Source organism: Puma concolor, chromosome B1, assembly GCF_028749965.1.
Source record: "Puma concolor isolate L17-30 chromosome B1, mPumCon1.1.hap2, whole genome shotgun sequence".
In the NCBI taxonomy this organism is placed as follows: Eukaryota; Metazoa; Chordata; class Mammalia; order Carnivora; family Felidae; genus Puma; species Puma concolor.
Genome location: NC_141670.1, coordinates 174,845,345 through 174,858,771, shown reverse-complemented (window position 1 = coordinate 174,858,771; position 13,427 = coordinate 174,845,345). Strand labels below are relative to the sequence as shown.

Sequence of the window (13,427 nt, the reverse complement as noted above, 5' to 3'; positions counted from 1 at the left end):
ATCTATATAAGTGTGCTGACATGGCAGTGTCTCCAAGACATCAAATAAAAAATGCACATTTCAAAATATATATGTATAACCTATTTTTCTTCATACATGACTATCAAAAATCTGATCAAATATAGATAATATATAATAATGTACTATTACAAAAATATTATAGTTTTATAGTATTACAACAAATACTATAATAACAAAATATGAACATTATAATATACAGTAATAAAAAATCACAAAAGTTAAAAATAACCTGCTAAAACTATTCTCAACTGTCTCCCATATATTTACTGTTTCTACAATTAAATTTAAAAACACACACACACAAAACCTTAGGTTATTTCCAAAAGTGATAAACAGAAAATAAACTCTACACTTTTTTTCTTTTTTTATATGGTCAATTTCATGCTGTGGGCTTTAGCTTTTCTTCTGGATGTTTTAAAGTGATATTTGAGTAATGAATGGGTAAATCATTTACCTCAGCAGAAAATTTTCAGTAATGGTAATTTATTATTCCAAGGAAGGAACTAGAGCATAAAGCAATTTGTCAAACTTAAAATGCATTTCCCAGTACCATGCACTTTCTATGGGTAACAAATTAAAAAAAAAAAAGAAGGAAAGAGAGAAAGAGAAGCAGCAGCATTTATTGATGAACATCAACTTTATAATGTGGTCACTGATTTTTTCTTCTTCTGATATGTTCTCAGATTGGTGCTCTCCTCTGTCTCTGATTATTTTGCTGCCATGTTTACTAATGATGTCAGGGAAGCAAGACAAGAGGAAATAAAAATGGAAGGTGTTGAACCTAATTCACTATGGTCCTTGATTCAGTATGCGTATACAGGTAATAAGTCTGAAAATGTAAATTTAAAACCTCTTAAGGTTATGTTATATTCTTAGATTTCAGATTTCTGCTTCTAGCAAAGCCTGCCACAGCTAACAGTTAATTCTGTTGTTGTCATCACCCCTAATGATACTTCATAAGTTAAAATCTTTATATTAGAATCTTTAAAGTGGTTATCATAACTAAGCTTATGATTGGTATTTTTAAATGTTAATATAATAATTAGATGAATTATGTAATGTTTATAAATTATTTGCATTTAAAATTAGATATGCTACCTAAAGCATCATTTAAAAATTCTGAAAATAAACCATTAGTTTTTTATTTTAATAGAAGTCAAAGAGCTAATGATTTTTTTTTTTTGTATTTAGTACTTTTCTTTTTGGACTATCTTAAACCATCTAGGTCTGGAATTCATGTAATGAACTCTTGTTTAGAATTATTACTATTAACATTGATTATTTTATAAATTAAAGTTAATATAGCTCTATAGTTAATGGAATTTCTTTTTATCATTAAGGCCGCCTTGAATTAAAAGAAGATAATATTGAGTGCCTGCTATCTACAGCTTGCCTTCTTCAGCTTTCACAGGTTGTAGAAGCTTGCTGTAAGTTTTTAATGAAACAGCTTCACCCGTCCAACTGTCTTGGAATCCGTTCTTTTGCTGATGCCCAAGGTTGTACAGATTTGCATAAAGTGGCTCACAATTATACTATGGTATGTATTTTCTGAAAAGCAGAAAGGCATATATGCTCTTTACCCCATTCCTTATTGTTGTGGGCTTATCTACATGTTGCTGTTTCCCCATGGCTCTGCCATATGTTGTGAGGTCCAGGTTTACTGTCTAATGCAAAATATTTTCATTGAGTTATGAGGGGAATCACCAAGTAATATTTCTCCTGGATATATGAGTCAAGCCTGAAGTTATTGTAGTTGCTGAGAAGCAGAGCAGTGGCCTGGGACTGTTGTATTCAAGGTTTTCAGATCTGCCACTTTTTAAAGCAGGATTTCCCCTACAGTTTCCTTTGTAGCACCTGGGTGTATTTCAGAATTGCCTACATATTCACTGATGGAAATTGGTGATGGTGACTGTGGGGTATTGGTACAGTACTAGTACAGATGATAGAATGAAAGGGAGGCTTTTTATTAAAGATAAATCTGGTTATATATAAGAAGGGTTTTTAGCTATGTAGAAAGATGTTCTTGTTAACTGTAGCAAATTATGTGCACAAAGTAAATTGCAGAGGAGGTTCTCATTCAGAAACCTGGAGGGTAATGGGTACAGATTGCTCTAGGATACCAAGAAAAGAAGGGCATGTTGAAGGCATAGTGTTAGGACCAGGTCCCACAGTCTTCATAGTAGGAAGGTTTGCGCAAAGGAGGATATTTGATTTTTAAGGAATGACCATCTTGTCACACCAAGGCAGTTAGGTCTCCACAGCTGGGCCAAGATTGCTTGACCTGCTACAATCAGGACAGTACAGCTTCTGAGAGAAGGGAGAGTGTGAACATTCACACACATTTATACCAGTTATCCATACTACTATTTTATCAACATTCAGGAGATGTTTTTGTCTACCTTGTCTTCCATCCCCCATCCTTCCACTGAATTGGTTTTTCTGTGAAGGGATTGACAGGTACTTTAAGAATCTTTCACTACAGAAACAGAGATTTGGAAAGAATTGTGAGAACAGATGTTTGCAACAATTGGGAAGAATAATTCCACCAACTTCATAAGCTTGATGTGAGGATTAAATGAGTTAATAGCAGTTTAGTGCTTAAAATTGACACATAGTATACCCAGTCAATAAATGGTGTCATCATCGTTACCATCATTATAGAGATTTACTCTATTTGACACAGTAGGGATTGATGTGAGGGAATACAAGCACTCATACAGAAGTACAACCTTTATGATTCATTTTTCCCCTGTGGTGTCATCACTTCTCAGGAATGTTGCTTGTTTATAATGGCTATAGTGCTTCGAGTAAAAAGCTAGAGATTGTATGACAGGGCAAAACCATACAGATCTAGTGTCTTCTAAATTAAATCCCAGGGGAGATTTTTTTCCCCCATCTCAGTCTTTATCTTTCCCTGCAGATTTCTCATTTTGATCTTAAACCTCAGTTTCAAATAATTTGGGGAGTAAGATGAATATAAATAAAGTAAAGCTGGTTTTCTTTTCTTCATAATCCATTCATAGTTTAAGTAATACCTCTTTCTTAGGAAGGAATGCACTGGGGTCACGCCTGTTGTTTACAGTAGAGGCACAGTGGCTGCTTAGACAATGGCTTAGACTTAAATTAAATTGGCTTATTTTTTTATTAAAGTAGAGTTGGCTTGCAGTGTTTCGTTTCAGGTATACAATGTAGGGATTCAACAATTCTATACATTATGCTATGCTTACCATAAGTGTAGTTACTTTCTATAGCCATACAGAGTTATTACAATATTATTGATTCAGGTCAATGTTTTTAAAACTATTTTCATATCCAATTAGTTGGGTATTTTTTTTCTCAAGACCTTTATTTGACATTATTCAGTTTGAACAGAGACATGAAATTTAAGTCTAACAACAGTAAGTCATTTAGAGGAAGATTGTTTGACTTGAATTGTTGCTATGGGAACTTGATGAAAATGTATTACAAAATTCAATCTTCAATTTAAACAAATCCCTCAGTAATTTCATTTGCTTAAAACCTAATTCCAAAAGGAGGAAAGGCATAATGCTAGCAAGTGTTTGGTAGCGTGATAGCTATTTATATTACAAAATAGATTTTAAGGTTTTATTTTAATTCCAGTGAGTTAACATACAGTGTTATATTAGCTTCAAGGTACACAATATAGTGATTCAACACTTCCATAAAACACCTGGTGCTCATCACAACAACACAAAAGAGAGTAAGCATACTACCACATAGTGAATTCAGTTGTTACAGTCAGTAAATGATGCATCTATTGGGGATGTTTACTCGTCCTCTGTGAACACAGGTAGGAGAGGATGAAGAGTTCCTTCTTTTTATCTTGAAATCTGGAAACTGGTGCTCATTCTGGCTGCCACTGAATGTGACCTGGCACAAGTTATTTAACCTCCACCAAAAAGTCTAAGACTGGGTATATTATTACAAATATCTAATGACATTATGGATTTATGAAATAAATACAAGCATTTAATTTTAAATTTTGTTTTCTTGATCTAGAAAACCTTGAAAAAAACATTGAATTCTGTTAAAATCCCTGCTTTAAAACCAAATAATACTTTTGAAAAGCACTTTGTGTTTAACCTTGAGTTCAGTAGTCTTTCTGTAAGTTGTTGAGAGACTTGATTTTCACTTAAAATGAATTAGAATGGAATGGACAGCATTCTGAAATAAGTATATCAACAAATAAATAATAAAATGTATATTGTTATATAATAGTCCTTTTCTAATTGATGAATTAATCCCTTTGCATTGGTAATGCCACTAATACCATTTGAAAGGAAACCAATAGTTAACAGCAGTATGGTGTGAATGTTGATTATACTATACACTACCTTTGAGCAATTACAAATGTGTATTACTAGAGAACTCACTAAATCCCTAAAAAGGAATAACATCAGAATCATAGAGATCCCAGAAGATGAAGAGAGAGAAAAGGGGTAGAAGGTTTATGTGAGCAAATGATAGCACAAAACTTTCCTAACCTGGGAAAAGACATAACACAGACATCAAAATCCAGGAAGCACAGAGAACTCCCATTAGATTCAACAAAAACCAACCGTCAACAAAGCATTATCAGTCAAATTCACAAAGTACACAGAAAATGAAAGAATCATGAAAGCAGCAAGGGAAAAAAGTCCTTAACCTGCAAAGGAAGACGGATCAGGTTTGAGCAGACCTATCCACAGAAACTTGGGCCAGAAAAGAGTGGCAGGATATACTCAATGTGCTGAATCAGAAAAATATGCAACCAAGAATTCTTTATCCAGTAAGGCTGTCATTCAAAATAGAAGGAGAGAGAAAAAGTTTCCCACTGGAGAGTGTGATGCTAAGTGAAATAAGCCATACAGAGAAAGACAGATACCATATGTTTTCACTCTTATGTGGGATCCTGAGAAACTTAACAGAAACCCATGGGGGAGGGGAAGGAAAAAAAAAAAAGAGGTTAGAGTGGCAGAGAGCATAAAATACTCTTAAAAACTGAGAACGAACTGAGGGTTAATGGGGGGTGGGAGGGAGAGGAGGGTAGGTGATGGGTATTGAAGAGGGCATCTTTTGGGATGAGCACTGGGTGTTGTATGGAAACCAATTTGATAATAAATTTCATATATTAAAAATAATAAATAATAAAATTTAAAAAAAAGTTTCCCAGACAAACAAAAACTAAAGGAGTTCATGACAACTAAACCAGCCCTGCAAGAAATTTTAAGGGGGACTCTGAGGGGAGAAAAGACAAGGAAAAAAAACCAAAAAAGACTAAAAGCAACAAAAACTAGAAAGGACCAGAGAACAACTCTACAGGCAACATAATGGCAATAAATTCTTATCTTTCAGTACTCACTCTAAATGTCAGTGGACTAAACGCTCCAATCAAAAGACATAGGGTAACAGAATGGATAAGAAAACAAGATCCATCTATATGCTGTTTACAAGAGACCCATTTTAAACCTAAAGACACATTCAGATTGAAAATAAGGGGATGGAGAAACATCTACCACGCTAATGGTCACCAAAAGAAAGCCAGAGCAGCCATACTTATATCAGGCAATCTAGATTTTAAAATAAAGGCTCTAACAAGGGATGAAGAAGGGCATTATATCATAATTAAGAGGTATATTAACCAAGAAGACCTAACAGTTGTAAACATCTGTGCCCCAAATGTGCAAGCATCCAAATAATTAAATCAATCACAAACCTAAAGAAACTCATTGATAATAATACCATAGTAGTAGGGGACTTCAACACCCCACTTACAACAATGTAAAGATCATCTAAGCAGAAAATCAACAAGGAAACAATGGCTTTGAATGACACACTAGACAAGATGGACTTATGAGATATACAGAACATTTCATCCTAAAGCAGCAGAATACACATTCTTCTCCAGTGCACACAGAACAGTCCTCAGAATAGATCATATACTGGGACACAAATCAGCCCTCAGCAAGTACAAAAAGATCGAGATCATACTGTGCATGTTTTCAGACCACAACACTATGAAACTCAAAATCAACCACAAGAAAATTTGGAAAGATAACAAATACTAGGAGACTAAAGAACATCCTACCAAAGAATGAATGGACTAACCAAGAAGTTAAAGAGGAAATTTAAAAGTACATGGAAGCCAATGAAAATGATAATACCACAGCCCAAAACCTCTGGGACGCAGCAAAAGTGGTCATAAGAGGGAAGCATATAGCAATCTAGGCCTTCCTAAAGAAGGAAGAAAGTCTCAGATACACAACCTAATCTTACACCTTAAAGAGCTGGAAAAAGAACAGCAAATAAAACCCAAAAACAGCAGAAGGCAGGAAATAATAAAGATTAGAGCAGAAATCAATGCTATAGAAACAAAAAACACAAAAACAATAGAACAGATCAATGAAACCAGAAGCTTGTTCTTGGAAAGAATTAACAAAATTGATAAACACCTAGCCAGTTTGATGAAAAAGAAAAAGGAAAGAACCCAAATAAATAAAATCAAGAATGAAAGAGGAGAGATCACAGCCAACACAGCAGAAATACAAACAATAATAAGAGAATATTATGAGCAATTATACACCAATAAATTGGGCAATCTGGAAGAAATGGACAAATTCCTAGAAACATATACACTACCAAAACTGAAACAGGAAGAAATAGAAAATTTGAACAGACCCATAACCAGTAAAGAAATTGAGTTAGAAATAAGAATCTCCCAAAAAACAAGACTCCAGGGCCAGGTTGCTTTCCAGGGGAAACCTACCAAACATTTAAAGAAGAGTTAACACCTGTTTGTTTTGAAGCTATTTCAAAAAATAGAAATGGAAGGAAAACTTCCAAACTCATTCTATGAAGCAAGCATTACCTTGATTCCAAAACCAGACAAAGACCCCACTAAAAAGGAGAACTATAGACCAATTTCCCTGATGAACATGGATGCAAAAAATCCTCAACAAGATACTAGCCAACTGGATCCAACAGTACGTTAAAAAAATTATTCACCACGACCAAGTGGGATTTATACCTGCGATATAGGGCTGATTCAATATCTGCAAAACAATCAATGCAATACATCACATTAATAAAAGAAAGGACAAGAACCAAATGATCCTCTCAATAGATGCAGGGAAAACATTTGACAAAATACAGCATCCTTTCTGGATAAAAACCCTCAAGAAAGTAGGAATAGAAGGATCATACCTCAAGATCATAAAAGCCATATATGAAAGACCCACCACTAATATCATCCTCAATGGAGAAAAACTGAGAGCTTTCCCCCTAAGGTCAGGAACAAAACAGGCATGTCCACTCTTGCCACTGTTACTCAGCATAGTATTGGAAGCCTTAGCCTGAGCGATCAGACAACACAAAGAAATAAAAGGCATCCAACTCGGGCAGGAGGAGGTCAACTTTCACTCTTTGCAGATGGCATGATACTCTATATTGAAAACCCAAAAGATTCCACCAAAAAACTGCCAGAACTGATCCATGAATTTAGCAATGTCGCAGGATATAAAGTCAATGTACAGAATAGGTTGTATTCCTGTACACCAATAATGAAGCAACAGAAAGAGAAATCACAGAAGTGATCCCATTTCAATTGCACCAAAAACCGTAAAATACCTAAGAATAAATCTAACCAAAAAGGTGAAAAGTCTATAACTGAAAACTATAGAAAGCTTATGAAAGAAATTGAAGAAGACAGAAAAAAAAATGGGAAAAGATTCATGCTCCTGGATAGGAAGAACAGATACTGTTAAAAATGTCAATACTACCCAAAGCAATCTACATAGTCAATGCAATCCCTATCAAAATAACAACAGCATTCTTCACAGAGCTAGAACAAACAATCCTAGAATTTGTATGGAACAAGAAAAGACCCGGAATAACCAAAGGCAATCTTGAAAAAGAAAACCAAAGCTGGAGGCATCACAATCCTGGACTTCAAGATGTTTTACAAAGCTGTAATCATCAAGACAGTATGGTACTGGCAGAAGAACAGACACTCAGATCAATGGAACAGAATAGAGAACCCAGAAACGGACCCACAAACATATGGCCAACTGATCTTCGACAAAGCAGGAAAGAATATCCAATGGAATAAAGACAGTCTCTTCAGCAAGTGGTGCTGGGAAAACTGGACAGGACCACTTTCTTACACCACACACAAAAATAAACTCAAAGTGGATGAAAGACCTAAACGTAAGACAGCAAGCCATCAAATCCTTGAGGAGAAAGCAGGCAAAAACCTCTTTGACCTTGGCCACAGCAACTTCTTACTCAACGTGTCTCCTGGGGCAAGGGAAACCAAAACAAAAATGAACTATTGGGACCTCATCAAAATAAAAAGCTTCTGCACACTGAAGGAAACAATCAGCAAAACTAAAAGACAGCCAATAGAATGGGAGAAGATATTTGCAAATGACAATCAGGTAAAGGGTTAGTATCCAAAATCTATAAAGAACTGATCAAACTCAACAGCCAAAAAACAAATAATGCAGTGAAGAAATGGGCCAAAGACATGAATAGACACTTCTCCAAAGAAGACCTCCAAATGGCTGACAGACACATTAAAAAATACTCCACATCACTCATCATCAGGGAAATACAAATCAAAACCACAATGAGATACCACCTTACACCTGTCAGAATGGCTCACATTAACAACTCAGGCAACAACAGATGTTGGTGAGGATGTGGAGAAAGAGGATCTCTTTTGCACTGCTGGTGGGAGTGCAAACTGGTGCAGCCACTCTGGAAAACAGCATGGAGGTTCCTCAAAAAATTAAAAATAGAACTGCCCTACGACCCAGCAATTGCCCTACTAGGTACTTATCCAAGGGAATTGGGTGTGCTGTTTCGAATGGGCGCATGCACCCCAATGTTTATAGCAGTGTTATCAACAATAGCCAAAGTATGGAAAGAGCAAATGTCCATCGATGGATGAATAGATAAAGAAGATGTATATGTGTGTGTGTGTGTGTGTGTGTGTGTGTGTTGTGTGTGTGTGTGTGTGTATGCATTATATGCTAACTAACTTGGATGTAAATTTAAAAATTAATCACATATCTGCTATAACTAAATGACTAAACAATTAAAGTTGAAAAAAAGAAATTTTGATTTGTTGAGAATCTTTCCTAATATTATGTAATAAATATGTTTTCATGTATCTGTATGATATTTGTTTTTGAAATTTTTAATACCTGCTTAATAGTTCATTGAGTTACAAACCCCTATAGCTGGACCTTTAGGCTAATTCCTATTTTGTACTATTATAAATAATAATTCAGAGAAGCATCATTAGAGAAGCATCAGCTTTTTTTTCCCTTGTGAATTATTTATAAAGTATTAAACTGCTAGTGGGGTAACTAGGTTGAGAGCTTAAGCATTTTTATAGCTCTGTGTTACCAAATCATTTTATAATGTCAGTATATAATTGGGTCGAACAGTTTGCTTGAAGCCAACATCAAGGTTTTATTAAAATACATTTCTGAAAATGATAATCAGTCATTTAAAATAGATACATTTGGGCATCTTTAACAAATCATGATGAATTGAGGCAATTGAATTTAGTTAATTATTCATGTGTGGTTTCCTATTTAAGAATTTCTAAGAAAGGAATGTCAACCCAAGATATATTTTAGATTAGTACCTAATTTGGGTTACTGCAAGCTATGTGGAACATATAATTCTCATTTTAATATAGAAGATAGTCACCAGTCCTTATCTCTAGCTCTAATTTAAAAAGCCCTAGCTATTTCACTAGAACCGTGTATGCTGAGACAGCCATAGCAAACTAGGAAATGTACGAAAAACATTAAGGGACAATATACGTAGCTTTTGCATTTATTTTATAGTTATGTAAACAGTCCATGCATTAAGACTTGTAAGCTTGCACACCAGAAAGTAAATTTCCCGTCTCTTCAGACTGTTTAGCATAATAACCTAGCAAAAGTCATTATCTCGCAGCTAAAGTCATTTCTATCTCCCATTTCAAATTATAAGGAGCCTGATTCTAATATGTGACTGAAAATGAATGATCTTTGGTGCAAGGGCTTAGGGTCCCAGTGCATTCTATGTCAACACTCTTGCTTTGGCTGTTTTTCTTTGAGACCAAAAGAACTTCATACATAAATCAGATTAGAAGTTTTTAAAACAGATCTAAAATCCTGGGTGGTCTTATAAATTACATTAAAACACTCTAGTATAGGCTAATCAGGTTCTAGGATAGCCCTAAGGACATACGGTCTTCCCTGGGCAGAGTCTGAGAAGACTTCTGTGGTCTTGGGAATGGTCTTGAGCGATCTAGCCAGCCAGGCAGCCCTTTCTGGGTAAGAGAAATAACTTCATCGCTCACCCAAGTTTTTAGCTGTACTGTTAACCAAATTCTTCGGCAACCACAAATGTAAACTAAATTTGATGTTAAGAGTATCCTACATCTCAGAGTCTAATTCATTTTTTCTACCTTCTACCTCTTGAAAGACTTGCCAGAACTATGCCCTAACTTGACCAAAGCAATACGTACCAATCCCAGGTCCATTTTTAAAATGTACCAAATGGTAGAATTTAATTCTACTGATATAGAGACTTAAAATGTAACAACATAATTGCAGTTTAAATGTTATTTTCTACTGTGTTTCTTTCCTAGTGATACTATTGTAAGGAAGGTACAAACTGTACAAACTGTATTTTGGCATCTAATTCAGAATTTTTTATTTTATCTTAAATAAACCGATGGACAGGAGGAGCAGTGTTGTTTATGTGCTATTTATTCCCTCTAGGAACATTTCATGGAAGTAATTCGAAACCAGGAATTTGTACTATTACCAGCCAGCGAAATTGCGAAGCTCTTGGCCAGCGATGACATGAACATTCCTAATGAAGAGACGATACTGAATGCACTTCTAACTTGGGTCCGTCATGATTTGGAACAGAGACGGAAAGATCTCAGTAAACTTTTGGCTTATATTAGGCTACCTCTTCTTGCACCACAGGTAAACTGTTTGATTATTTAATCAGCATCATAATTTCAACAACATTTGAGTATTTACTTCATGCTAATTATGTTAATATGTACATGTCTGTAGGTTTTTTCCTTTGATTATTCTATCTGATAAGGTCGTTTTACATATACTCCTATGAAATGCATAGTTGAAAAGATACTTAGGTAAAAAAATTTCTGCTTATGTTTTCTTTTTTTTAAGCTTATTTATTTTGAGAGAGAATACGTGTGCATGCACACACATGGGAGGTGGGGAGGAAGAGAGAGAATCCTAAGCAGGCTCTGGGCTGTGAGCACAAAGCCCAGCCTGGAGCTCAATCTCATGAACTGTGAGACCATAACCTGAGCTAAAATTAAGAGTTGGATGCTTAACCAACTGAGCCACCCAGGTGCCCCTCTGCATATATATATTCAACCCAGAAGGTCTGGCTACCTAAATTCCATGAATTAAATAACATTTTCACTTAGGGGTTAGTAATTTTATTTGACTCAACTAGAAACCTATCCTAGCAATTGAGAATTAGTAAAGCTGCTAATGCAAGTAGCAATGGACACTAGGAACCAGAAAAATTCGATTAATTCATTTGCTACATGTTTACTAAGTATCCACTAAATGCTGGATTCTGGTGATATATAAACTGAGACATGATAAAGAGTTCCAGCTCTGACATTTTAAAATTCTGTATCTGGGCATCTTCACACACCTCAGTCTCTTAGTCTATCAGATGGAGATAACATTCTCTTTGACTGTCTCACAGGATTAAGATGAGAAAAGGGCTCTGTGAAACCAAATGTGCTATAAATAATCATGGTAGGATTATCAGCATCGTTTTAGAATTGAGAGACATCTAGTTAGTATATTCAAGGTGATCAGTCATAACATATTTACATGCATAGGTTCCCCTTTGTACAGTTCTAACTGGAATGTGCAGCAGTCTCCCCTTATCAGCAGTTTGGTTTTGTGGTGTCAGTTACCCACAGTCAGCCATGGTCAGAAAGCAAATGATCCTCCTTCTGACGTCTTGTCAGATCATTAGTTAGCCTAACACTACATCGCGGTGCCTATGTTACCCACCTTACTTCAGGTCATCACGCAGGCATTTTATCATCTTCTGTCATCACAAGAGAAAGAAGGGCACGTACAGTACAATAAGATATTTAGAGAGAAAGGCTGCATTCACGTAACTTGTATTACAGTATTATAATTGTTCTATTTTATTATTTGGTATTGTTGTTAATCTCTTACTGTGCCTCGTTTTTAAATTAAACTTTTTCATAGGTATGTATGTATAGGAAAAAAACATAGTGTACACAGGGTTCGGTACTATTTGCAGCTTCAGGCATCCACTGAGGGTCTTGGAACATATCCCCCATGGTTAGGAGGGGGGACTTCTGTACAGTAATTTCTACTGCCTATTTTGCTGCTTATCTTGAAGGCTTGAATAGGGAAAGAGGCCTTGAAAGTGAAGAAAGAATGAGCTGTTACTACTCGAGATCAGATTTTTGTTGTTTCAAGTGCATCAGTTTTATCTTACCTGCATTTATCTTGGGCATTATGTATTATTTCCAGCCATTGTTAGCAAAAGTTACTGTTTGCTGTCTACCTTATAGAGACAAAAATTAGCGCTGATACTTTATAAGAAAGATCTTCTCTTTGGAAGGAAGAATTTTCTATGAATTCATAGGAATGAAACTGCATGAATTTATGACAATTCAGGAAAAATAACATTGTAAAACATGTCCTTTGAAATCAGGTTTTAAAAAGAGAGTTATATTTTACTGATACTTTGCAGAATTTTTTTTCTTATCCTTTTCTAGATTACAGAAAATAAGGGGCGCCTGGGTGGCGCAGTCGGTTAAGCGTCCGACTTCAGCCAGGTCACGATCTCGCGGTCCGTGAGTTCGAGCCCCGCGTCAGGCTCTGGGCTGATGGCTCAGAGCCTGGAGCCTGTTTCCGATTCTGTGTCTCCCTCTCTCTCTGCCCCTCCCCCGTTCATGCTCTGTCTCTCTCTGTCCCAAAAATAAATAAACGTCGGAAAAAAAAAATTTAGATTACAGAAAATAAAATGTGAAAAATCCTAGTAGACTTTGAAAAAAATCTGTGCAATTAAGTAACCTGATAATTGACTTCAGTGCTGCAGTTTCAAATATTTATGATACTGTATTTGCATGACTCTTTAAAATTTCTGTTATCCACAGTACTGCTGATAATCATAGGCATAAGATCTTAGAGTTAAAAGGCAGCCATTTAGTCTAACACCTGTTGTACAAATGAAGTAACAGACTAAAAAAGTAAAACCATATGCTCAAAATCATAAAGTGATTGCATAAATTCCTGTCCTTCTCCATTGTAGTTCTGTTTGCCTTTGCTACTTGACTAACATAGAGCTAATAAAAGATG

General features: G+C 35.5%; 1 protein-coding gene across 9 annotated transcripts in view; it reads left to right on the top strand.

Annotated features, from left to right (window-relative positions):
* The window catches only part of KLHL5 (kelch like family member 5), a 99,699-nt gene that overhangs the window by 40,290 nt on the left and 45,982 nt on the right, over positions 1–13,427 (top strand). For all 9 annotated transcript variants that reach the window (XM_086705222.1, XM_086705221.1, XM_086705219.1 and 6 more), the window contains 3 exons: positions 705–841; positions 1,362–1,558; positions 10,806–11,018. In XM_086705222.1, the coding sequence (XP_086561348.1) occupies positions 705–841; positions 1,362–1,558; positions 10,806–11,018 (547 nt within the window). The remainder of the gene's footprint in view (positions 1–704; positions 842–1,361; positions 1,559–10,805; positions 11,019–13,427) is intronic.